At 40.3% G+C, this 26,156-nt stretch overlaps 2 protein-coding genes across 10 annotated transcripts in view; both read left to right on the top strand.

The window, feature by feature from the left end:
- Positions 1 to 10,293, top strand: part of BEND2 (BEN domain containing 2) — a 62,052-nt gene extending 51,759 nt beyond the window's left edge. Inside the window, exon 18 of the mRNA XM_025437781.3 lies at positions 7,629 to 10,293. Coding sequence (XP_025293566.1) covers positions 7,629 to 7,762 — 134 coding nt within the window. The 3' untranslated portion in view covers positions 7,763 to 10,293. The remainder of the gene's footprint in view (positions 1 to 7,628) is intronic.
- Positions 10,294 to 12,053: 1,760 nt separating this feature from the next.
- Positions 12,054 to 26,156, top strand: part of RAI2 (retinoic acid induced 2) — a 388,271-nt gene continuing 374,168 nt past the window's right edge. For 5 of the 9 annotated variants that reach the window (XM_049107572.1, XM_049107571.1, XM_049107577.1 and 2 more), the window contains exons 1-2: positions 19,077 to 19,325; positions 20,198 to 20,271. The gene's annotated coding sequence lies outside the window, so the exon portion shown is untranslated. Of the gene's footprint in view, positions 12,204 to 19,074; positions 19,326 to 20,197; positions 20,272 to 26,156 lie in introns of those variants that run through there. The other 4 variants (XM_049107574.1, XM_049107575.1, XM_049107578.1 and 1 more) reach the window with 3 other exon arrangements.

The raw sequence follows: 26,156 nt of genomic DNA, 5'->3' as shown, positions 1-26,156 counted from the left end.
GGAATATTGAACCACCGTATCAGTACCCAGTCACCCCATCCTCCCACCCACCTCCCCTTCCACTACTACTTGTTCATTTCCCAGAGTTAGGAGTCTCTCCTGTTCTGTCTCCCCCTCACTGATATTTCCCACTCATTTTCTCTCCTTTCCCCTTTAATCCCTTCCACTATTTTTTATATTCCCCAAATGAATGAAACCATATAATGTTTGTCCTTCTCCGATTGACTTACTTCACTCAGCATAATACCCTCCAGTTCCATCCATGTCGAAGCAAATGGTGGGTATTTGTCATTTCTGATGGCTGAGTAATATTCCATTGTATACATAGACCACATCTTCTTTATCCGTTCATCTTTTGATGGACACTGAGGCTCTTTCCACAGTTTAGCTATTGTGGACATTGCTGCTAGAAACATCAGGGTGCAGGTGTCCTGTTGTTTCACTGCATCTGTATCTTTGGGGTAAATCCCCAGTAGTGCAATTGCTGGGTCACAGGGCAGATCTATTTTTAACTCTTTGAGGAACCTCCACACAGTTTTCCAGAGCGGCTGCACCAGTTCACATTCCCACCAACAGTGCAAGAGGGTTCCCCTTTCTCCACATCCTCTCCAACATTTGTTGTTTCCTGTCTTGTTCATTTTCCCCATTCTCACTGGTGTGAGGTGGTATCTCATTGTGGTTTTGATTTGTATTTCCCTGATGGCCAGTGATGTGGAACATTTTCTCATGTGCTTGTTGACCATGTGTATGTCTTCCTTGGTGAAATTTCTGTTCATGTCTTTGCCCATTTCATGATTGGATTGTTTGTTTCTTGGATGTTGAGTTTGATAAGTTCTTTATAGATCCTGGATACTAGCCCTTTATGTGATATGTCATTTGCAAATATCTTCTCCCATTCTGTAGGTTGTCTTTTAGTTTTGTTGACTGTGCTGTGCGGAAGTTTTTATTTTGATGAAGTCCCAATAATTCATTTTTGCTTTTGTTTCTCTTGCCTTCATAGATGTATCTTGCAAGAAGTTGCTGTGGCCAAGTTCAAAAAGGGTGTTGCCTGTGTTCTCCTCTAGGATTTTGATGGAATCTCGTCTCACATTTAGATCTTTCATCTATTTTGAGTTTATCTTTTTTTTTTTTTGTTTTTTTGTTTTTTTTTTAAAGATGTATTTATTTATTCATTCAGAGAGAGTGAAGAGAGAGGCAGAGACACAGGTAGAGGGAGAAGCAGGCTCCTACGCAGGAAGCCCGATGTGGGACTCGATCCTGGGTCTCCAGGATCACACCCCAGGCTGCAGGCGGCGCTAAACCGCTGTGCCACCGGGGCTGCCCTTGAGTTTATCTTTGTGTATGGTGTAAGAGAATGGTCTAGTTTCATTCTTCTTCCAGATTTTTCTTATGGCTGACTTCTAGTTTCATAGTGTTGTGGTCAGAAAATGTGCATGGTATGATCTCAGTCTTTTTGTTTGTATTGTTAAGGCCTGATTCGTGATCTAGTATGTGATCTATTCTGGAGAATGTCCCATGAGCATTTGAAAAAAAATGTGTATTCTGCTCTTTTAGAATGGAATGTTTTGAATATATATGTTAAGTCTATCTGGTTTAGTATGTCATCCAAAGCCCTTGTTTCCTTGTTGATTTTCTGTTTAGAAGATCTGTCCATTGATATAAGTGGGGTGTTAAAGTCCCCTACTACTAATGTATTATTATCAATGAGTTCCTTTATGTTTGTTAATTGTTTTATACATTTGGGTGCTCCCATGTTGGGTGCATAAATACTTGTAGTTATTGCATCTTCTTGCTGGATTGTCCTCTTTATTATGATACAGGCCCCTTCTTCATCTCTTGTTATAGGTCTAAAGTGGGTTTCTTGCAGGTAGCATATATATGGGTCTTGTTTATTTATCCATTCTGACACCCATGTCTTTTGATTGGAACATTTAGTCCATTTACATTCAGAGTGATTATTGATGGATATGTATTTAGTGCCACTTTATTACTTGTTTTGTCATGTTTTTGGAGGTTTTCTCTGATCGTTTTTTGTCTTTGTCACTTTATCACTTTTTCCAGCCTGCTGTTCATTGCATCAAGCCTGTTTCCAGTCTTGTTTATTGCATTCTTCATTTCTTTTTTTTTAAGATTTTATTTATTTATTCATGAGAGACAGAGAGAGAGAGAGGCAGAGACATAGGCAGAGGGAGAAGCAGGCTTCATGCAAGGACCCCCATGAGGGACTCGATCCCCGGACTCCAGGATCATGCCCTGAGCTGAAGGAAGATGCTCAACTGCTGAGCCACTCAGGCATCTTGCATTCTTCATTTCTGACTGATTCTTTTTTAAGTCTTTTATCTCTGTGGTAAGGGTCTCCCCAATGTCTTCTATTCTTTTCTCAAGCCCAGGGAGTATCCTTATGATTGTTGCTTTAAATTCTTCATCAGGCATGTTACTTATATCTCTTTCACTTAGATCTCTGGCTATCTCTCTCTCTCATCTTGTTCTATGATCTGGGATGAATTCCTCCATCTTGACATTTTGTCCAAGTCTCTGTCTTCTTCTCTGTGTTAGAAAAGCCAGTTACGTATGTTCCTACATCTGAGAGTATGGCTTTATGAAGAAGAGGTCATGTGTCCAGGGGCTAGCACTTCATGGAGTGTCTCTGGTGTGCTGCATGCACTCTGCTCTTGTGTTTTGGCTGCTCCATCATTCAGGCCAGTCATCTCCAGAAGCTCTCCTAGCTTGCAGTGGGCAGTGTTTGGTCTTTGGCCAGACTGTGGTGAGTTTTAAATGGGTGTGCTATGACCTGCTTACTCAATGAGACCTGATCCTACTTCTGCTAGAACTGAAGCCCCACAGAACTCTGGTCAGGAGATGTGGTTGGGCGGGGGTTCCTACTGGTCTTCTGGGCCTGAGGTAGGCTTGACCAAGAAGGGCAGTCCTGCCGGAGTGTGGCGGGGTGGGGCCTGGTGTCAGCAGTTAGGCAGCCTTCCTGTGCTGCTTCTCACAGGTGGCTCCCTGTTTGTGTTTATGTTTATGCTGATGGTGGGGAAGGGAAATGGCTCCTTTGTTCCCGGAGAGGTGTCTCCCTGAATGCTGCCTTTCAGGGGCGTGCTCCAAGAAGAGTGAATAATCTACCCCTTGTGCCTCAGGCAGTCTTCAAATCACTGTTTCCACAGCATCTGGCCCCGGAGTTGTTTGCCTGCCTTCTTTGCAGGAGCAGGGCAGTGCCCTCTGGGATCCATCAGCCAAGCCTGCTGACCTTTGATATTGCAGGCTTTAATCTCTGCTGACTGCAAGAAATCAGGAAATTCAACCCCTCTCGTTCTTCTTGTGCCCCATTCCCTGTTGTGCTCCCCACTTCTCTCTCTTGTAACCACAGCTCCTTCCCTCCACAGTACCTGCAATCCCTTTCTCCCCTAACCCATCTCCCCACACTTCCTACCTTCTTCCACATGGCCTCTTCTCTTCCCTTCTTTGTGGAGGTCGTTCTGTCATTCTTCAGGTTGCTTTCTGGGATATTTAGCATGATTTGATAGCTATCTAGTTGTGTTCCTGGGAGGAGACAAGCCCAGGGTCCTCCTACTCTGTCACCATCTTCTCTCCCCTCCAGCAATCCACCAGTTTAAAGAGGGCTCTAATTCATGGGAGTTTTTCCTCCAAGTGACTCAAAATTGACTTCCCTGCACTAATACACATTTGTTCTACTTATCCCTTCCACAGCTAAATAGGGTAAATCCAATTACTTTTCACATAATAGGCCTTCAGGTATCTAGAGACAACTATTATGTCCTTGCTGGAGCATTAGGAGATAGTAAATACAACCTCTCCCCCCACCTTCAAGCCCAGAACCAAGTGAGAGCCGCTAGAATCTGGCAGGTGGAGACAAAAATACCAGCTCTATTTTTATTTTTAAAGATTTTATTTTATTTATTTATTTGAGAGAGTGTGTGAGAGAGAGTAGGCATGAAGTGGGGAAGGGCAGAAGGAGAAGGAGAGGCAGACTGAGCAGAAAGCCCAATGCAGGGCTTGATCCCAGGACCCCAGGATCATGACCTGAACTGAATGCAGATGCTTAACTGACTGAGCCACCCAGGCGCCCCTCAGCTTTATTTTTTTATTTTTTAAAAAAATATTTGAGAGAGAGAAAGAGAAATAGGGAGAGAGAACACAAGCAGAGGGGGAAAGAGAAGCAGAGTCCCTGCTGAACAGGGAGACCTGACGTGGGGCTTGATCCCAGGACCCCAGGATCATGACCTGAGCCAAAGACAGACTTTTAACCAACTGAGCCATCCAGGTGCCCTCAGCTTTATTTTTAAATCATGTGTGCCCAGTTCTTCCAAACGTTCCAATTTAGAGATCCCTCTACATGGAAGCATGGGATTTTGAGAAAACAAGTGTTATTCACAACTTTTCCCTACTAAGTCTAATACTTTTACAGGTAAGTATCTCCATTTCCTTCAGTAACTCCTCAAAGAAATATTTTCCTAATCTCTCATGATCTGATTCAGTGTTCTCAAATTAACCCAGAATACAAGAGTACTATTACCTATTAGGCTGTTAACAGTCTAAAATGGCACTTGCCATTTTAATTTTTAATTTAATTTTTAAATTTAATTTTTTTGGTAAACAAGCTGTCTCTGAAAATTGTTCTTGCAAAGAGGTCATTCTTTCTCTTCCTTCCTTACTGTCTTCCTCCCACCCTCTCTCCCTTCCTTCCTTTCTGTGTATATACATGTGGTAACATGTATTCATTTTATTTATTTATTTATTTATTCTTTTTACTTTTTGACCCTCTTCACCCATTTCTTCCTCTCCCTATCTCCTGCCTCTGGCAACTACCTGTCTATTGTTGCCATTATTGTTTTTTAGATTCCATACATAAGTGAGATCATATAGTAAATTGGCTTTGTCTGCCTGGCTTATTTTGCTTAGTATAATGCCCTCAAGATCCATCCATGTTGTCACAAATGGCAAAGATTTCATTCTTTTTTATGGCTGAGTAATATTCTTGTGTGTGTGTGTGTATACACCACAGATTTTTTTTTCAAAAAAAGATTTTATTTATTTATTCATGAGAGACACAGAGAGAGAGAGGCAGAGACATAGGCAGAGGCTCCATAGGGAGCCTGTTGTGGGATTCAATCCCAGGACCCTGGGACCACAACCCAAGCCAAAGGCAGATGCTCAATCACTGAGCCACCCAGGTATCCCTGCACCACAATTTCTTTATTCATTCATCCATCGATGAACACTTGGACACTTAGGTTGTTTCTATATCTTGGCTATTGTAAATAGCTACAGAGAATAGGGGGGGTGCCTATATCTTTTTGAGTTATCATCTTTGTTTTCTTTGGATCAATACCCAGAGGTAGACTTGCTGGATGGCATGGTAGTTATATTTTTAATTTTTTGAGGAACGTCCATACTGTTTTCCACAGTGGCTGTACCAGTGTTACATTCCTACCAACAGTGCATGAAGGTTCCCTTTTCTCCACATCTTCTCTAGCACTTGGTCTTTTTGATAGTAGCCATTCTGACAGGGGTGAGGTGTTCTCTCATTGTGGTTTGGATTTGCTTTTCCCTGATGATTACTTTTGTTTAGTGTCTTTTCAGATACCTGTTAATCATCTCTGTCTTCTTTGGCAAAATATCTATTCAGATATTTTGCCCATATTTTAAACCATATGCTTGGTTTTTGTGCTGTTAAGTTCTATGAGTTCTTTTTATATTTTGGATATTAACCCATTAACAGATGTATGATTTGTGCATATTTTGTCCCATTCAATGGGTTCCCATTTCATTTTGTTGCTGGCTTCCTTCACTGTGCAGAAGCTGTTTAGTTTCACGTAGTCTTGTTTATTTTTGCTTTTGTTGCTTTTGGCATCAGATTAAAAAAATCTTGCCAAGACCAATGTCAGTGTTAATACAGACTAAAATGGCACTTGCCATTTTTAATTTTATGGTCAACTAAAGCCCCTAAATCTTCTGTATACTGATGTTTATCTAGTACTTACCTTGTTAGTGTTGAGGCTATTCCTGTTTATACTGTTAGTATTTTTTATTGTAAGGGTAGGATTTTATATTTATCCCTCCTGGCATTTTATCCTGTTCATGTAGAGCAACATTCCCTAAACTGTTTGTTAAAGACAGCTGTTAACAGGTGCTTCATGACTAAGGTGCTTTTTAGTCAATTGGCTAGGGAAGCTCTTACTTTGGCGCTCCTGGGGGCCTTAGTCCAGAGATACATTTCACTTGACTCTGTTTTAAAACATGTTTTGAACACCTTGGGGTCTGAAGCCCATCCAGGACTCCCCAGTCCTGACCTTCCTTATTTATAAGCCCAACCAATGCATCTGCATCCCTCACCTTTGAATCAGCAGGTCTCTTTACTGTGGGATTTTTTTTTTTTTTTTTTGGTGGGAACTAACTCTGGAGTGTAGCGTTTCTCATTTGCACAACCGGAATCTTTTTCCCCAGGAAACTTTTTCATGATTAGTATTTCAGAGAGTACTTTTTGGGAAACACCAACCACTTTAGGCTCCTTGTTGGAGTCTGTTGAAAACTTTGCAGGTACTGAATTTATCTTCCAGTCTCTTAGTTATCCATCTCAGCTTCTCTGTCCAGGGCAGATGGGACAAGCCTGCTTTCCATAATTTCTTTTTTTGTTAATAAAAATGTCCAGCAGCAAAAAATTGTAATAATAAAAATTTAAAAATAATTTTAAAAATGTCTGGCAGCATAAAAAACACTGCCTGCTACTGAATCCAGGGACATACCACTGAAAGCCTCTTTCCGGGCTCCTACTGATGTATTAAGTAGTCCTTGGAGTATAAAAGCTTTTTAACTTTGTCACGTGCCTTGCTAAAAATTTGGGGCCTCTGCTGTGTTTATGGCATTGTGCTAATTTTCCATCTTCTTAATCTTCTTGATGGAAAAGCAAATGAGATTAATGTAGCCAACTAATGCTGGCCCGTAGTGCTCATCAGATTCATTTCTAAAGCCTCAAAGGTACTTTGGAAGTTACCCAAAAAACTATCTGAGGACAGTTCTGCTCTTCTAGTTAAAAAACTCTCTTTTCCACCTTTCCCTTTGTCTGTCCACCCACTTTCCTAGGTATGCTCCTTGAGCCATGTTGCTCTGTTACCTTCCCTTACAGACCTTTTCCTATAACTGCAAGATCTAGACTCTCCTTCTTTCTTGTCTGAGATAAACCAAGCAATACCAAAGTATTTAGCAGTTATGTAGCTTCTTGCCTCAAAGTATAAAAGACATTGCAGCCTCTCGTGTGTTTCAAAGCCTTAGCAAGTCTTGATATAATGAAAAACGTGCATGTTTGATAAATTTAAGAATGAGGAAAGTTTACATTGGGTATCAGAGGCAGGAAAGGATTTCCATTCTGGTTATGTAGCAAGGTCATGGGATATGGTTATGTTACTGTGACTTAAGAATGGTGCTATTTCATATTATCCTTTTAGATGAAAAGATTTGTTCAGCTGATGTAATCATAGTTATAATCCATGTGTTTTAATTAAAGTTTTAATGACCCTTTCATAGACACAGCAATGGTACTGAGGTTGAATAAATTCATTTCTCTGAGAAGTGACTTCTAAGTAACTTATGTTTTTGGATTTTACCACCAGAGTTTCTCCAAGACATCTTCCCAAATTGCAGCCTGTCAGAAGCTGGACATGACTGGAAGTTGTGTGTGACAGCTATCAATGGCTCTATCCGTAGTCTAAGATATGACCTCAAGAAGTCCTTAAACAAAGCATAGAAGCTTCCGGCAACAGGCCCTCATTCAAGTACTTTTTTTTACTGTTGTCTCATCCTGTATGTTTTTCAAATTGTCATTCCACAATTAGTTTGTAGCAGCAGTGGGCAGTGTACTTCTGTGTTCGCGACTCAAGAAATAGCCAATGTTCTTTTTCTGCCCACAGAGCACACAATTGCATTAGGAAGATGTGTAACTTTTCATCCAATGAACAAAGTGATGGGCAGTACTCCCATAAGAACCTCTGATTAAAGGAATGGTAGTTAATTCCTAAAGGTTGTTTGCATTGCTATTTTAATGTAGAGCACATTTAATTTTAATAGCACATTTAGCTCCTAATGACAGATGGAATCTGAGCACCAGTGACACAGATATAGGTAGACATAGTTGGTTGGATAGGAAAACCATAATGCCAAGTGTAGGAATTTGGAGATAGGAGACATTCAATATTTGTCAAGTGAATTGTCACTGCAGATCTAAGATCTAAGCCCCACTGATTCAGAAGGGAGGTATGGTTTACACATAACCCAAACGCCCATGTTGGCTTTCTTATATATCCATCAGTAAGGGATTCATAGGATTGACATCCTATTGTTTGATGCAAGCTTTCCAGGGTGAGACCTATGTTTTTTTTTTTATTTACTCCTGATAAAAACAGCATCTTTTTAATGACTTCCTGATAATATTTTATCACAGCAGTTTTCTAAGAGTCAACATAGAAAATCACGTCAGGAGGCTTTTTGTTCCATTGAAGTAATTCAAATTTAAGAATGTATCTCTCTGAATAAAAATAATCTGCCCAGATTCAGATGCTAATGTTTTTTCTTATTTCTGAAATGTCTGGGTAAAGGTTTAATATGTTTACTGTTTTTTTTCCTGATTGATTCTACTAGTCGAAATGCATACAAATTTAAATCGTATAATGTTTAAATGAAAAAAAATTGATCAGAAATACAATTAGAAAAAAGTGATCTTGAAAGATATTGGCAAGAATATTGGCAAATGAAAAAATAATTCCATTTTGCCCACGAGTAGGGTTTTATATTTAACGTAAGAACTTTAAAGTTCTTGAATGTTTTAGCCATAGAAAATACTATATAATTTCATTGATCATTTGTGTTAAGGAAACATTTTTTCAAAAAAAGAGAAACATTTTGTTGGTTATAATGCCATCTTTCAGCTTTCAACCTATGGAACATTCCCTTTATTACATTCTTAGTTATTGTTCAAAACACACATTTTTTCCTTGTGAGAGTTCAGTCTTTAGTTGTAGCCATTTGCTTATGACCCATAGATTTTCTTAGATAGTTGACATTAATTAGCTTTGGTATTTTGATAAGGCAAAGAAGAAATTCAATAGAAAGTAATAAGTAGGTCAGTCAATATAATTTGTGTGTGAAAGTTGACAAGTCTTGTTATTTTTGTGACTTGTAGTTTAGAATGGTTTTATATGGTCAGTTTGTAGATCAGATATATTTTTCAAATGATATATCTTGAAACTTATATTCAACTTTTAGAGTATTTTAAGTGAAATATGGTATAATTCATTTTAGAAAGAATTTTATGACTCTGTTCTCCAAATAAATAATTTGCTGTTAGTTGCCTTTAGGTTAATAAAATCATAATATATCTATGCATACCTTTATATGTTTAGGCTATGCCTATGTCACCTTAAAAAGTAAATAATTCAAGCCAAAAAATCTTCCCTAGAGAACAAAAGAATTATGACCAGAGTTATTCAGATTAATTCATCTAAGAATTTATAAACTTCTGGTAACATAGATAATGTGGAAAAGTAAAATTATATTCTAGGCCAGATTAAATTTCAAACGATATATGCAGATTTCAAATTTGATTGATTTGTATTTTGTGCTGAAATATTCCCTGGATTAGAAGCAAAATTACAGAAACGAAAACTTTGTATTTACAAAAATTTTTCAAGATTTACACGGTTAACTTTATTATGATGGCTTCTTATATATTAGACCAGTACCATTATGTTGGTAATGTTCTAAAATTCTATGTTGTCCAGCGTGGTAGTCACTAGCCACATGTGACTCTTAAGCACTTGTGATGTGGCTAATTACAGGAACTAAATTTTAAATTTTACATCATTTTAGCTAATTAAAAATTAAATTTAAGTAGCCACATGTGGATAGTGGCTGCTTGTATTGGCTAGCACAGTTTATAATAACCATTATTTTAAGAAAGTGCTTAAAATCATTCCCATGGTCTGAATCATAATAATATGTACACAACTTTAGTATTTTTCTTACACACAGCTTTACAATCACACTGAGCAAAATAAATTTCAAAAGGAACTTCATATTTTAAACTAAATTAGGTCTCTTCTAAAAAAAATAAATAAATTAGGTCTCTTCTGCCTTCAGCATTTCACAGGGTCATTCCATTATTGTATTAATCCAATGTTAAAGATTTTAAATCTGTGTTCATAAGACTTGTTTTTGATAAGTTTCTTTTATATGTTGCCTTGTTTTACAAATAAATACAATGAATAAACATTTAAAATACTCTTTTTTTTAAAGATCTTATTTATTTATTCATGAGAGACACACAGAGAGAGGCAGAGACATAGGCAGAGGGAGAAGCCGGCTCCTTGCAAGGGTCCTGATGTGGGACTTGATCCCAGATCCCGGAATCAGGACCTGAGCCAAAGGCAGGCAGATGCTCAACCACTGAGCCACCCAGGCGTCCCTTAAAATATTAATACAGATGCTTAAGTTGTTTTTTCAATAGAATAATTTTACAGGACTTTTAGTAATGCAATCCACAGTGTTTTGTAAAAAAAAAAAATTAACATATTTTTTCATTCAGTTCCATAAATGTGGCACACTTAGAATGTTTGCTTTCTTGCTTAATAAGCAAAATAGAATAGTTGTACCCAGCGACAGTAATTTACTATTGTGGGTATAGTTAGAAGGATATTGGAAACTTTGTAAACTTGTTTTACCCTTCCTGGGTAAAATATTGGTGTTATTAAAGCATAATGTCATTTTAGACTTTAATATTTATTTAAATATATGGTAACATTTTTATTTTGGCCAGCAAGGCTTAGCTAGTCAGCCCTGTTTTTCAGTTTTCTTTAGAGACCATTTCTGCATCTAGTAGAGGACTATCTCTGCAGCATTCTGCAACAGTGGTGATCTAACCACATTCACGCTGACTGCTAACTTTACCCTAACTTACTTTTAAAAAATTTACCTGGCCACCTCCTCCCAGCCTAGTTTATTTTTTTAATTGTTTTTTTTTTATTTATTTATTCATGATAGTCACAGAGAGAGAGGGAGAGAGGCAGAGACACAAGCGGGCTCCATGCAGGGAGCTGATGTGGGATTCGATCCCGGGTCTCCAGGATCGTGCCCTGGGCCAAAGGCAGGCGCCAAACCGCCGCGCCACCCAGGGACCCCCCCCAGCCTAGTTTATTTTAATTCGCAATACGTTAAGCTTGCGGTGACTTTTTTCACCATGTTAAAAATCCTGCTCGTCCTCTTTGAGCTAGAATATTTGGTGATCTCACTTAGTAAGATTAATTCGTAAGATTGACAAGTGACAGGTGCAAATGTCTACACCAACCTAGTTGGGCAAGAAATACTCCTTTATTTTTCGATAACTAATTTGTTTTGATTACAGGGCCTCCAGGTGTTCCCACTAGACCTCTGGGTTAGGTGGGCCTGGGACCCACGGTGGAGGGGGCGGCTGTGTTTCAGCTGCCAGGCCTTGGTGTGACGCGTGGAGCCCCTCCTCCTGGAAGCTCCCAAGTTTTCTTTTATTATTATTTTTTTTTAGATTTATTTATTTATTCATGAGACACACAGAGAGAGAGAGGCAGAGACACAGGCAGAGGGAGAAGTAGGCTCCCCGCGGGGTGCCCGGTGCGGGACTCGATCCTGGATCCCGGGATCACGCCCTGAGCCGAAGGCAGGCGCCCAAACGCTGAGCCACCCAGGCGCCCCGGCTCCCAGGTTTTCAAACAGGCTTTCTTTTCTTTTCTTTCTTTTTTTTTTTTTGTATATTTTTGTATTGATTTTTTTTTTTTTTATTGGAGTTTGCTTTGCCAACATCTAGTATCACACGGAGGGCTCCTCCCGTCCAGTGCCCCCCGCAGTGCCCGTCCCCCGTCCCCGCCGCCCTTCCCCTTGTTCATCTCCCAGCTTAGGAGTCTCGGGGTCTCACACAGGCTTTGGGGGGCGGGGGGCAGCGGCCGGGCTGCGAGAGGTGCGGGGACCCGGAGCTCCGCGGCCGGGGAGCAGCGCACGCGCACGCGCAGGCTGCGAGCGGCTCCCGCCGGCTCCTCCCGCGGCGGTCGGTCCGGGGACGTTCTCCCCGCCGCGGGGGCGACTGTGACCCCCGGCGGAGGCCCGGGCGGGCCGGGTCCCGATCGGTGCTGGCGGACGTCACCCTGCCAGGTTCGGTGGTTCTGCAGGTGAGCGAAACTCCGAGCCCGGCGTGGCAGCCCCCGCGCCTCTTGCTGCGGCCCCGGCCCTTCTCAGGCGGACGCCGGCTCCCCTGCAGCCCCCGCGGGGTCCCACACCGCAGTAGGGGCCCCCGCGGGGCTGCGCACATGCTGGGGCGCTGCGCGTCGCCCGGGTTCCCTGGGCCCGGGGGCTCTCCCTGGGGCGCTGTGCTGGCCCTGGTCACGCGCTCACCTCTGAGGCGCCCTGTCTTGCTGTGTGCGGCGCCGGGGGTGCTTCCGGGATCGTTGGTCCCGGGGAGGGGGAGCGAAATCGGGGACCTGTGTGTCACCACCTTGGTGAGGCCAGTCTTAATTTGTGCTTCGAGCCTTCAGGCGCCGGGAGTAGAAACTGCGCCTTGGTCATTCAAGGCTTTTGAGTTCCCAAGAATGCAGGTGAAGAGCCCAGGACGCGAATGGCCATAGGGCCCAGGGACTAGCGATGGGCGGGCAGGTGCATCCTTTATTTATTTATTTATTTTTTAGGATTTATTTATCAGAGAGAGAGAGAGAGAGAGAGAGAGAGGCAGAGACACAGGAGGAGGGAGAAGCAGGCTCCATGCCGGGAGCCTGACGTGGGACTCGATCCCAGGACTCCAGGATCGCGCCCTGGGCCAAAGGCAGGCGCTAAACCGCTGAGCCACCCAGGGATCCCCCAGGTGCATCCTTTAATCCGGAGTGGAGTCTCGGTTCTGGTGGTCCTCTACAGCGCCAAGGCTGAGCAGAGGGTGCAGGACCTAGTTCTTGTCATTTTTCTTAACCATCATCGGCTGAGGTATCAATTTGTCTCATCATTGGCCTAGGGCCTTTCTTACCCCTGTCCTGTTCCTATCCACAAGGGGTTCCGAACCTCCTTTGGGACGGAGAAGCTCCCATCTGTGCTCTAGGTTCCCTTCAAGCTCGTGCAATTAATTGTGCTGCCGCTTCCTTATTTTTTGTCACAGGAAGGATTTTATCCAGTTCTCCAGTAGACTTCCATGTAGGACTGGCTACATAATTTGCAGGGCCCAATGAAAATGAATTAAAATTTGATACTGTTTAAGCAGCACAGTTTTATTTATTTATTTATTTATTTATTCATTTATTTTTAAAAAATTTTTATTGGAGTTCAATTTGCCAACATTTAGCATAACACCCAGTGCTCATCCCGCCAAGTGCCCCCAGTGAGTGCCCCTCACCCAGTCACCCCAACCCTCCGCCCACCTCCCCTTCCACTACCCCTTGTTCATTTCCCAGTTAGGCGTCTCTCATGTTTTGTCACCCTCACTGATACTTTCACTCATCCTCTCTCCTTTCCCTTTATTCCCTTTCACTAATTTCTATATTCCCCAAATGAATGAGACCATATAATGTTTGTCCTTTTCCGACTGACTTATTTCACTCAGCATAATACCCTCCAGGTCCATCCACGTGGAAGGAAATGGTGGGTATTTGTCATTTCTAATGGCTGAGGAATATTCCATTGTATGCATAGACCACATCATCTTTATTCATTCATCTTTTGATGGACACTGAAGCTCCTTCCACAGTTTGGTTATTGTGGACATTGAGCAGCAGTTTTATATTTTAACATTTTGGGAGGGAGAATTTTGGACTTATAAAAGAGTTGTAAAAATAGTACAGAGAGTTCCTGTGCACCCTTGACCCAGCTTCTCCTAATGTTAACAGCTCTCATAATCATGGTACGATTATCAAAATTCAGAAATTAACGTGGTACAATACTATTAACTCCAGGCTTTATTTGTAGTTTGTCAGGTTTTCCACTAAAGAAAGCTCTTTCTCACTTCCAGGATTCAATCTAAGATCCTATATTGCATTTAATTCTCACGTCTCCTAATCTCCAGTCTATGGCAGTTCTTACTCTTTCCTTGTTCTTCTTGACCTTGACACTTTTGAAGAGTACTAGTCAGACATTTTGTAGCATGTACCTCAATTTGGGTTTGTCTAGTGTTCCCTTGATGAGTCAGTGGTTACGCACTCTTGGGAATGATGTGCTTTTCTCAAAGCATCGCAGCCTCTTGAATTTTTCAATAGAACAGTTACTAGAAGGTTCAGCAGTTTGCCCCAAGTCCTAGACCTGTTAGCACCAAAGCCAGGACTAGACCTCAAGGCTCACTTTTATACTAGGGTTGTTAACACAAACCTTTAAATCTTTTTGTATGTTTTTTCCAAACTACTGACTTATTCAGCATTTGACTTTTAGGATTGTGAGCATCGAGTTGTTGTTGGTCCCTGCACAGTGAAGTAGGGAAAGGGGAGGCTGAACAATGGACAGATAACATAAGAGAAAAATAGTACTCCAGACACTGTGAAGTTAAGCTCTTGCCCAGTGCCCCTGCTGCTTCATGGACGGTGGTGATTATGGTCACAATTTAGTGAGCTCTGGCTGTGTGCCAGGTCTCAATTCAGCATCATCACCTCCCACTTCTTAAATTTCTGCTTTACAAAAGAGAAGCTGAGAGCCACATTTCCCATCATCCCTGTCTCAATATGGTTACCAGTTTAGAGTTGTTGATGAGAGGAACTTGCATGAAATTTGAAGGCAGAAGAAAAGGAGAGCTGTTTTGTGCCACAAGGACACATGGGCGGATGTGAGATTTACAGAAGTTAAGAATTGATGAGGATCACATGCTTCACTGCTGCATGTGAAGGGATTTTCAGAGACTCTTCAGCAGCTATCCAGTAATCTTTCAAGAATTTTCTGTGATGCTTCAAGCTGAGGTCTACAGTGTTTGCTTTCTTGATCTTTGGTAACACCTTCTTTGACCCTGTCTTTCCTACCTCGCTTAATAGTCCTGTAAACTACTAATTCCTATTCTAATACCCTTTATTCCTCCTTTCTTATCCGACCCCTGATATAGTACAACATGTATTCATGCATTTAATCCTCTCACTGTCCAGGAGGAAGGTGCCAGTAGAAATGGGGAAACTCACAAGTCATTGTGCCACTCCCATATCCACCCACGAGCAGTTTAATGACTAGTTCAGGTAGTTCTTAGCAATAAAACTGAAAATCTTTGTTATCACAATGGGTTGTTAGAATGGATGTTCCTACATGAAAAGAGTGATAATTGAGACTTAATTTCTTAACACAGGAAAAGGTGCTCAACATCACTACTCATCAGAGAAATGCAAATCCAAACCACAATGAGATATCACCTCACACCTGTCAGAATGGCTATCACCAAAAAGACAAGAAATAAGTGCTGATGAGGGTGTGAAGAAAAAGGAACACTCATGCATTTTGAAGGGAATGCAAATTGGTGCAACCACTGTGGAAAACAGTATGGATGTGACTCAAAAAATTAAGAACAGAACTACCATATGATTCAGTAATTCCATTACTGGGTATCTACCCAAAGAAAATTAAAACACTAATTTGAAAAGATACATGCATGCCTATGTTTATCACAGCATTGTTTACAATATTCAAGACATGGAAGCAACTCAAGCGTCCATCAGTTGATGATAATGAAGATGTGTTACATATACAGTGGGATGTTACTTAGCTATAAAAATGGATGTGATTTTGCTATTTCTGACAACATGGATGAACCTAGAGAGTATTATGCTAAGTGAAATAAGACAATGACAAATACCATATGATCCCACTTATATGTGGAATCTAAAAAAGTGAATTAACAAACAACTAAACAGACTAAAAACAGACTCTTAAATACAGAGAACTGGTAACCACCAGCTAGAAGGGAAGTGTGTGTGTGTGTGTGTGTGTGTGTGTGTGTGTGTGTGTGTGTAGGTAAAACAGGTGAAGGGGGTTAAGAGATATAAACTTCCAGTTATAAAATAAATGTCATAGGAATGAAAAGTATAGCCTATGGAATATAGTCAGTGGTATTATAATAACATTGTATGGGTGACAGATGGTAACTGCATTTATTGTGGGCATTGACAATGTATAGAATTGTTGAATCAATATGTTGTACACCTGAAACTAATATAACATTGTCAGTTATATTTCAATAATAAAACTCAAATGACAATTTTTTTTCTTTTTCTTTTTCAAATGTAAAAGACTGTTTACATATGAAAGCATTTCCAGGTACTCTGAAAGCTTTCAGAAACCATAACCTGAGGACTAGAGATAAGACTAGATTCCCTTTCCTCCAGTTGGAGTATTAGAGCACATAGAGTCTGTCTTCACATTACTCAATTGCTCAAGTATTTGTCTCCCCCTCTAGCCTGACCTTCCTTTCTGCAGTGCCTAACTCAATGGTTTGGGAGTGGTAGGTGCCCAGTAAACAAGCATTCCTCATTCACTCTGCCTTAACCTGCCTGAAATTTCATCATTAGTTTGATTTCTTTAGCTTGAGCCTAATTTGACCTTTTCTCCTGTAACAATCTAAGTTCTGTATATTCATGCTCTATGCCTTCATGGAGTTGAACTTGTTAAATCCACTCCTCAAAGTTGGTTCAGTTTGGAACATGAGAGCATGAGGACTTCTTAGTTTTGAGAGAGACTTCTACACACAGATAAATGTACAAGAGGGTTGCAGCATTCTCTGTAATAGGATAAAACATTGGAAACAATTTTTTAAAGAATATCTTTTAAAACTAAAATTATGGCTCTCATGTAGATATAAAATGAACATACGTTAGAGATTTTATTTAACTCATTACTAATTAGGGTACCAGTGATGTTAGGACCATTTCAAAGGATAACCAAACAATACATTTTTATTAGATTAGTGCAAACCAAGGCAAAACTGGCTTCTCCCACAGTTGGAGAAGGCAATTAATTGAATCTCCACTGTAGAATTTATTTGTGTGTCTATAGCTAAGATTTATTTTCCATTGCTATCAGTTATATATAGCTTACAGAATGGAAAATCAGAACCAGGTAACCAAGAATGATGTACTCCAAACAATGTCTGGTTTTCCACAGAAGCACAGATTTTTACCCATGAGTACAAATATTCATTAACAGAGAACTGGTAACATTAAGAAATTACAACTATATTGGGAAAAGAAGCATCCATTGCAAAGAATGTAGCGGACACTAAAATGAAAGGCAAACGAGAGACTGAAAATAATCACTATACATTGGTCTGATAGGGGACTTGTATCCATTATATATTCAAAAATGTTTATAAACCAATCACAAAAAGATGTACAACCCAATTAAAAAATTGGGGGAAATACTCAAATAGGTATTTCATAAAAGAAAATATTGGAATGGCACATGAAAAAGTGCTCAACATCGTTGGTTGTCAGGAAAATGCAAATTAAAATTGTAACAAGGTACCAGCGTACACCCACCAGAATGGCTAAGACTGTAAAGACTGACAATGCAAAGTGCTGATGAGGATTGGACAACTGGTAGGTCTACACTGCTGGTGGGAATGTAAAATGGCATAATCACTGTGGCAAAAATGTTTGGAGTCTCTAATAAAGCTACACACCACCTATGACCTAGAAATTGTAACTATATTCCCAGGAGAAATTAGTGCATATGCCCACAGAAAGATTTCTAAAAGAATGTTCATAGTAGCTTCATTCACAAGAGCCCCAAACTGAAAACAGCCCAAATTGTGATTGGGAATACCACTTCACAACAAAACCCCCCCACAAAACTAATACCTGCAAAAACAGAAATGAACCTCACAAATATTAGGTTGCATGAAAGAATCCAGACACAGAAGAATTGCTACTCTATGATTCCATGAATATGAAGTTTAACAGGCAAAACTAATGTGTAGTGTTGGAAGGCAGAGTAATGGATACCTCTGTGGGGTTGGTATTGACTGGAAGGGGCATGAGAGAGCCTTTCTGGGATAATGGAAATGTTTATATTGATTTGGATGGTGGTCACATGGGGATATACATATGTAAAAAGTCCTCAAGCTGTACTTAAGTTATGTGCATTCACTGTATAAATTATACCTCAACAAAGTACTATTGACAAAAAGAATGTAGTCAATCTAGATAAACTGATTTGAAAATCATGTCCTGACTCAAAAAGACTTATCTCTTAAGTTCAGTGAGTTACAGAACAGTAAATGTTATACAATTCCATTTACATTATTAAAAAGCATGGGTGGGTTATGTGTCATATGTGAATGCATCACAAAAGATGGAAGATACTTGTCTGGTTATTTACTGTGCCTATCCTGGGCAGTGAATAGGAATAGGCATGGAGAGGCATTATTGTTTGAATTATTTACAATGTGAATGTATGGTTAAACTGTGGGATTTTAGCAAGCTCGAAATAAAGCCATAGCCAAAGATCTTCTATGAATCCGGTCTAGCACAAAAATACAGTTTTGGTCTTGGCCTTCTGGCATATCTTTCACACTACAGGGCATTTCCTGTCAGTGAGTGATAAAATCAGTTTAATGAGTTGGGACTAGCATTTCTAAGAAATAGAATAGAAATCATCAGAGGACAGTATGATTTTGGAAAATGTCTTAGTTTTGTATTCCTACTGTCTAGGAACTGCTGGACTGCCATGTAAAATGCATTTCTTATTTGGGTCACAATTCAAAAATATTTGAAAGCCACTGGCTCGCTTAGTGCACTGTGTTGACAAGTGTAGGGTGACTGGTTTTCCCTTGCCCTGTAATTTAGAGAGATTTGGGGGATGGGGGGAAGGGAATGAACAAGGAGAACACAAGCTTTCCTTTACGCAGAGCCACAAGTGACTCCTTTAGCTGGCCTTTGGCATCCAGATCAGGCTTAGGAAGCAGGATTGGACCATAGTGGGTTGTATTTAGTGGAGTAAACTTTTTACATTCCACCCATCATCTGACCCTTGAAATACTTGCTTTTTAATCTTTGAAATCCTTGTTGTTATTTTATTTTATTTATTTATTTTTTTAAGATTTTATTTATTTATTCATGATAGTCACAGAGAGAGAGAGAGAGGCAGAGACACAGGCAGAGGGAGAAGCAGGCTCCATGCAGGGAGCCCGACGTGGGATTCGATCCCGAGTCTCCAGGATCGCGCCCTGGGCCGAAGGCAGGCGCCAAACCGCTGCGCCACCCAGGGATCCCCCTTGTTGTTATTTTAAACAGAAGCTATTTCAGATGTCTGTTTAAAGGAAATGCCAGCCACCAGCCTTCAAGGTATAGGCGATGGTAGGTTTCTTTTTTTTTTTTTTTCCCTTCTCAAACACAGGAAGAGTGGAGTGTGTGTTGGGGGGGGGTGGGAGGGAGGAGGAGAGAGAGAGGGAGAGAGAGAGAAACATACATATTCATACTTATGGTCCAATATATTTTCCTTATCCCCAAATGACCAGATAAGGGCCCTGCCTAACTGAGACCTCTGACAACCAGACTATCCAAGCCCAGCCTAAGGAGGCACTTGTACAATTGTATTGCTAATATATTCCATTTCCTAAGAATGTTGATACTTCCAAGTTTTTAATGGCACCACTTAAGTGAGTTTCCAAGTAAGTCACTTTTTCAGAAGTGATGTTCCTGAAATAAAATGTACATTTTAGTGGATATCACTTTTCTCTCTTAGCACTTGTGTTTTCAACCTAATTGTTGATTTACTTAAATGATGATTGATGTTTATTTAAGGACAGTATAACACCTTGATATGTTTTTGTGGTGCCTGGTAGTGCAGTATTCTGTACTTGTACTTACTGGGTTCCTAGGGTAATTATTGCTTAAACACCCTTTTGATCTGCCTAAGAATACCAGCCTAATAAAAAAAGCCGTTACCAAATTTACAGACTGTGGGTTTGAGAACAGAAGTGTTCACATAGGCACACTTGCCAGCTTGTCACTTATTAAAAGATATTAACCAATTCATAGACCTTAGCGCGTACCTGTTATGCAGGTAGGTATTCTACTGTGTGATGGATCTGACACACAAGGCTATAGAACACTAAGTCTGTTGGGGGCAGTGGGAGTCAAGCTTTGTTAGTCACCCTTTCTATACTAACCGGGTCACGGATGAAATTGAAGACTGATCTGTTTTTTTCCCTACCTGTTCTTCCTAGGTATTACTCTAGAAAAGTGTTTTTTCAAACTTCATTATAAGAAACTTCATGGGTTCCACGAATGTGCCATTAAGGTATCATTAAAAACAGCATTAAAAATATTTTAAGCCTGTGATTAATGGAATTGTTGATTTTCTCAGGTGTGATGATAATATTGTGGTGGTGTAGATTGTGCTTTTTTGGGGGGAGATGCACGCAGGAGTATTTAGGAGACAAGGGGTATGATGTCTTCAATAATCCTTTCACAGGGTATAGCAAAAGAAAACATAGATATGGAAAGATAAAATGCTAAGAATTGTTGAATCCCAGGGAGAGTATATGAGTGTTTGTGGTATTCTTTCGGTTGGCTTGACAATTTTCAAAATAAAAATTAGGGGAAATATGTATGTACATGTTATAAATATGTATATGTGGAGAGACAGTTAAAGTAAATAGAGCAAAGTGGGAGTGCTTATTGGATCCCCGTGGAGGCTCTATGGACATTGGTTGCGCTTTCGCCTGAGACCCTAAAACAGCTGTTTATGTGCAGAAGTTCATGGTGGAATGCTCTTGCTGGGGAAGGCAGCGGGATTCAGCAGGGGGAGGAGCTGAGCTGTGATGTGGTACTAACCCAGGCCTCCGCGGAATCAAGGGAGCTCAGCAGCTGGGCTGGCCCTTCCTGGTTCTCCTTGGGGCAAGGGGGCCCGGGCTTTATGCCTCCTCACCCACCAGTCATTGGATGTGAGCTACCCTGGGGATGGGGAGGTAGGGGCGTGTGGAGGGGTTGAGGGTTAAGTGGAGGAGAACACAGCACTCACAGCATTGGGGGGATGGATGTGTCTTGAAGGGGGTTCTGGGTGGCTTGCCACAGCATCCAGTACCCAGCTTTTCTTTGTGGCATTTTAATTTGTTTATTGGAGTCACATTCTTAAAGATGTATCATTATTTTGCAAGGTTACAGCTTTGTCAAGTGTTTTTGTTTTGTTTCCATAATTCAGGCCTATGGATTGGTGCTCATGTAAAACCTTTTCAACTCATGTGTATGACACTCAATTAAATGTCATTGTCCTGCAAAAGGAAACTTTTAATAGCTTTCATTATGTCAGTATCATATTACATAGAGTTGTAGGTTTTTAGTTTTTTTTCTTTCCGTTTTTTCATTTCCTTTTTTTTTGATAAGCCTTGAGTGCTCCTTATCTGACTTAGAACTTATAAAATAAATTTAGACAAAATGCCACTTTTAAAGCCGCTTTTTATGTTGAAGATTCAAATAAGATTATTTTGCTTAAGAAGGAATTTGCCCCTTGAAAACCATTGATCTACAGTTCCTCTCCCATCTCTAGCCAAGATGAGACAGTTCTGGACTTCCAAATATGAATGTGAAGTTTGAAAACAATAAAAGATAAGAAGGAAAGGTTTGTGATGCTAAGCATAACCGGCATCTGACTCTGCTGAGCCTCTCCGTCCTGATCATAACTGAGCAAGAACACTTTGCCCTTTCTGCTTGCACTAGCCGCTTTCTGGAACAAGGACAAGAATGAACAAGGGGAATTCTCTTCTGGTTGTTATTTTAAACAATTGTTTCCTTCTGATTTTCTTTTTTCCCCCTCTTTGCCATGGTTTTTAATATGTGCTTCATTTATTCAGACAAGGGGACAACATTATCCCTCTGGAGAAGAAAAACAATAGTTCCAGAAGCAGAAGCCATGCATTGCAAAGAATTCAAAGTCACTTTTTCCTGGGGATAAAGCTTTATTTATCTTAGAATGGATTTGGCCTTTAAAACATGGATACAAAGCAGGAGGGGGAATGTAAATATAACCTCCAAATCTCAAAAAGCTATTTAAACTGCAGAGTGGTGAAGCAAGATCTTAAATTCTTTCAGAAAATGAAAGATCTTTTTGAACTATTTTTCACTGTCTTACCTATCACTTCAAAGGATGATTTGGCATGATCTTTAGAGACTTTCTTCTGTCCAAGGAAGGCTGGAAGGACTCTAGAAAGTGTAATTTGAACCAAGTAACTCATCCACAAATCTCCTAGCTTTCCCTGTATTTCCTCATAGAACCATTGTAAGGAATGAGGGATGAATGGTTGCAAATCTTCTTGTAAAGCATAAAGGGCAGAAGAAATGTTCCTTAGTAATTTACTCCAGAAGTGGTATGAACTATAAAATTGGCAGTCTGGAGCCAGGCTTCTCTCTGATCTTACAGAGAGCGGGCAGGTTTGCCCAGACAATGTCTCCACTTTCATGGAAGGCCTCCAGGTAAAGACCAGTGGCAGTGATATTGAATGTAGCAGTTCCTATTTGGGATCAGAGCCATGTGAACCCCCATTGCAATCTCAAGGAGCCTTTGGAGAGTTGACTGTGCAGCTTTTTAGAACACACACAGGCAGATCATTTGTGATACCCATAGCATGAAGAACTGTTAACCTCTCCCTGACCTCACATCTTTAATAAATTCCTTAATGGGGCAGCCCTGGTGGTGCAGTGGTTTAGCGCCGCCTGCAGCCCAGGTGTGATCCTGGAGACCTGGGATTGAGTCCATGTGGGGCTTCCTGCATGGAGCCTGCTTCTTCCTCTGCCTGTGTCTCTGCCCCGCTCTCTCGCTCTCTCTCTGAATGAATGAATGAATGAATGAATGAATAAATAAATAAATAAATAAATCTTAAAAAAATAAATTCCTTAATGTTCTACTCTTCCTTCTCCCTCTACAGTAGCCCAGTATGGCGCTTACTTTGTGATGTTCTGTTGTAAATAAGGCCATTAGTTCCCAGCTATGCACACTAGGGTGCTCACTGCATTTTATTGTGAATTCTCTGTGTTTCAGGAGATCAGAAACAAGTGTTAATGGCTCAGTTATCTCTGACATTAAACAAAAAGCAGAAATTGTGGAAAGCATATATATATTTATGTATTTATATTTATATATATATACACACACATATATATATATATTTAGGATGAAAGATTGTCTTAGTTTGGGTTCCTGTAGAAATAGACCTGAGACAAGGATTCAAGTGTAAATCATTGACTTGAGAGGGGAAGGAAGTGCTGGAGAGGGGTGGGGAAATGTGATAGGCAAGGGAAAGAGCCATTATAGGGTGCTACTGGAGCTTAAGCCTACTAGGGATCTCTGGGAGAGGTGCTGAAAATGAGCCTCAGAGTTTTCCCACCTGAGGGTGAGGAAGCTGAAGCATTTATATATCAAATCCTCTCAGTTCTGGGTTGAAGACTGTTGGGGGAGCCTTAATTTCTCAGCACGTTCAGCCTGCTACCCTGGTGGCAAAATTAGCTTTATAATGCTGGTGGGGGGATGCCTGGGTGGCTCAGCGGTTGAGCCTCTGTCTGCCTTTGGCTCAGGGTGTGATCCTGGAGTCCTGGGATTGAGTCCTGCATCGGGCTTCCTGCATGGAGCCTGCTTCTCCCTCTATGTCTCTGCCTCCCTCTCTCTGTGTCTCTCGTGAATAAATAAATAAATAATAAATTAAAAAAAATATAAAATGCTGGTGGGTTGGTGGGGCACCTGGGTGGCGCAGTTGGTGAGAGACCAACTCTTGGTTTTGGCCTAGGTCATGATCTCAGGGTCATGAGTTTGAGCCCTGTGTTAGATTCAGCGCTCAAAAATAAAATAAAATAAAATAAAATAAAATAAAATAAAATAAATAAAATAAATAAATAAATAAATATAAATAATAAAATAAATAAATAAAATAAAATTCAGCTCTCAGCATGGAGTCTGCTTAAGGCTCTTGTGCGGGCGTACGCTCTATTTCTCTCTCTCTCTCTCTTTCCTCCCCCCAACCCCACCCCGCAGCCATAAATAAATAATTAATCAATCACATCTTTAAAACAATGCTGGTGGGATAGGGATATGGATGGATGCTACAAAGATGCTATCAGATATCCAGAATACTATTCAGATAATTCAACAAGCTTTGGTACTTCTACCACCAAAGAATTTTTTTTTTCTGGTAATGGACAGGAGGCAGTCTTCATTTACTTGATTTTCATAGAGAAGAATAATACTTTTTCAACCTCACAGGCTTATGAGAATTAAGTGAATTAATATCCGTGAAAGTATAACAGAAACAGAAGATGGCAGTTGAAATGATTTGACTGTTTGCAACTGGATAGAAAAGTAAAGCAAAGAAAAGCAGTAAACTGTAAAATAAAACTATCAGTGGTCATTTTTCATTTTATTGAGTTTTATTTTTTTAAAGATTTTATTTATTCATGAGAGACACAGAGAGAGAAAGGCAGAGACACAGGCAGAAGGATAAGCAGGTTCCCTGAGGGGAGCCTGATACAGGACTCGATCCCTGGATCCCGGGATCACGTCCTGAGCTGAAGGCAGATGGTCAACCACTGAGCCACCCAGGTGTCCTTCATTTTATTGAGTTTTAAGCTGGTTTTGCTTCTGAACCCCAAAATGTGGAGTTTCCAGTGATTTCGTTTATGTCATGTTTTCTGATTCATCAGAAAGCCTTCTTGGATTCTGACATGATTAAATTTTTGCTATACTTAATATATATATTTTTGGCTCACTTTATTGATAACTTTTTGAAAGAAATGAACTAAAATCTTCTATAATGGTAGATTTTATAAAAGTGTTGCTTTGTATATTTTGAAACTATGTTATTAATGTATGGAAATTCAAAATTATAGCTTCTTTGTAGATTTTTTTTTGTCATCAAGCAAGGTCCTGCTTTAAGTGTTCCCCTTTAAATTTGGTTTCACCTGATACTAATTTTGTTAGATTTTTTTTGTTATTTGTCTAGTATATTTTTCTCATTCCTTTTATTTTAGCTTATGTATGTTGTTGTGTTTTAGGTGTGCCCATCTCTAGCTTTTGTTTTCACCCCACCCAATATAAACAGATTTATCTATTAAAGATAGTGATTAAAAACATAGATTATGGATATATTTGAGTTTAATTTTTTTGCTTTATTGTTGTTCCTGTTTTTTTTGTTTTGTTTTGTTTTGGTTTCTTCTTCTGGTTTGGAAGTTATCCATTGTTTTTCTTTTTTTTTAATTTATGATAGTCACAGAGAGAGAGAGAGAGAGAGAGAGGCAGAGACATAGGCAGAGGGAGAAGCAGGCTCCATGCACCGGGAGCCTGACGTGGGATTCGATCCCAGGTCTCCAGGATCGTGCCCTGGGCCAAAGGCAGGCAGTAATCCGCTGCGCCACCCAGGGATCCCTCCATTATTTTTCTGTAACACTTATTTTATCCTCTTACTCGTTTTTAAGATTTATTTATTGATTTTAGAGAGAGGAAAAGAAAGAGAAAGAGTGGGGGCGGGGAGGGGCAAAGGGAGAGGGAGAGAGTCTTAAGAAGATTGTGCACTGAGTATGGAGCCTGATGCAGGGCTTGATCTCATGACCCTGAGATCATGACCTGAGCCAAAACCAAGAGTTGGATGCTTAACCTACTGAGCCACCCAGGCACCCCTGCTCTCACTTTCCATTGCCTTTTAACATTTTATGTTGCTGATAAGATATTTATTGCAAGGTTAATTTCTTTCTTTTGCTTGGAATAGAGTAAACACATGATAAATCCTTATTTTGTGGAATAACATTCACTGCATATTGAGGGATGTTGCTGTGAACCTAATGACATATAGTGTGTATGTTGCTTTACTTTTTGCTCACAGAGAGCATAGGGGCAAACTACTGAAGTCTTCCCAAACTTTCTCTAATATTTCTATCCACAGAACTCAGCTGACCTGTCCTCCTCTTCTCCTTTTTCTTTTCTCAGGATGTTTTTCTGGTAGCCTTTGGAAAGGTGCCTTAAATAATATGATGGGAAGTTGCGAGAGCTAGCATGAGGGAAAGTTTAATATATCAAGTCGTGAAATCTCAGCTACCCAATTCTGTGAAGTTAATAGTTTTTTTGAAGAGAACTTCTTTCTCCATTTGTGTAATTGCTTTGTCCTGTGACACATGCACCTTCAGCTGACTTTGGAAAGCCTGCTA

The sequence above is a fragment of the Canis lupus genome, chromosome X (genome assembly GCF_003254725.2).
Source record: "Canis lupus dingo isolate Sandy chromosome X, ASM325472v2, whole genome shotgun sequence".
NCBI classification, from domain to species: domain Eukaryota; kingdom Metazoa; phylum Chordata; class Mammalia; order Carnivora; family Canidae; genus Canis; species Canis lupus.
The sequence above is the reverse complement of the archived record's forward strand: the minus strand, read 5'-3'. Positions and strand labels throughout refer to the sequence as shown.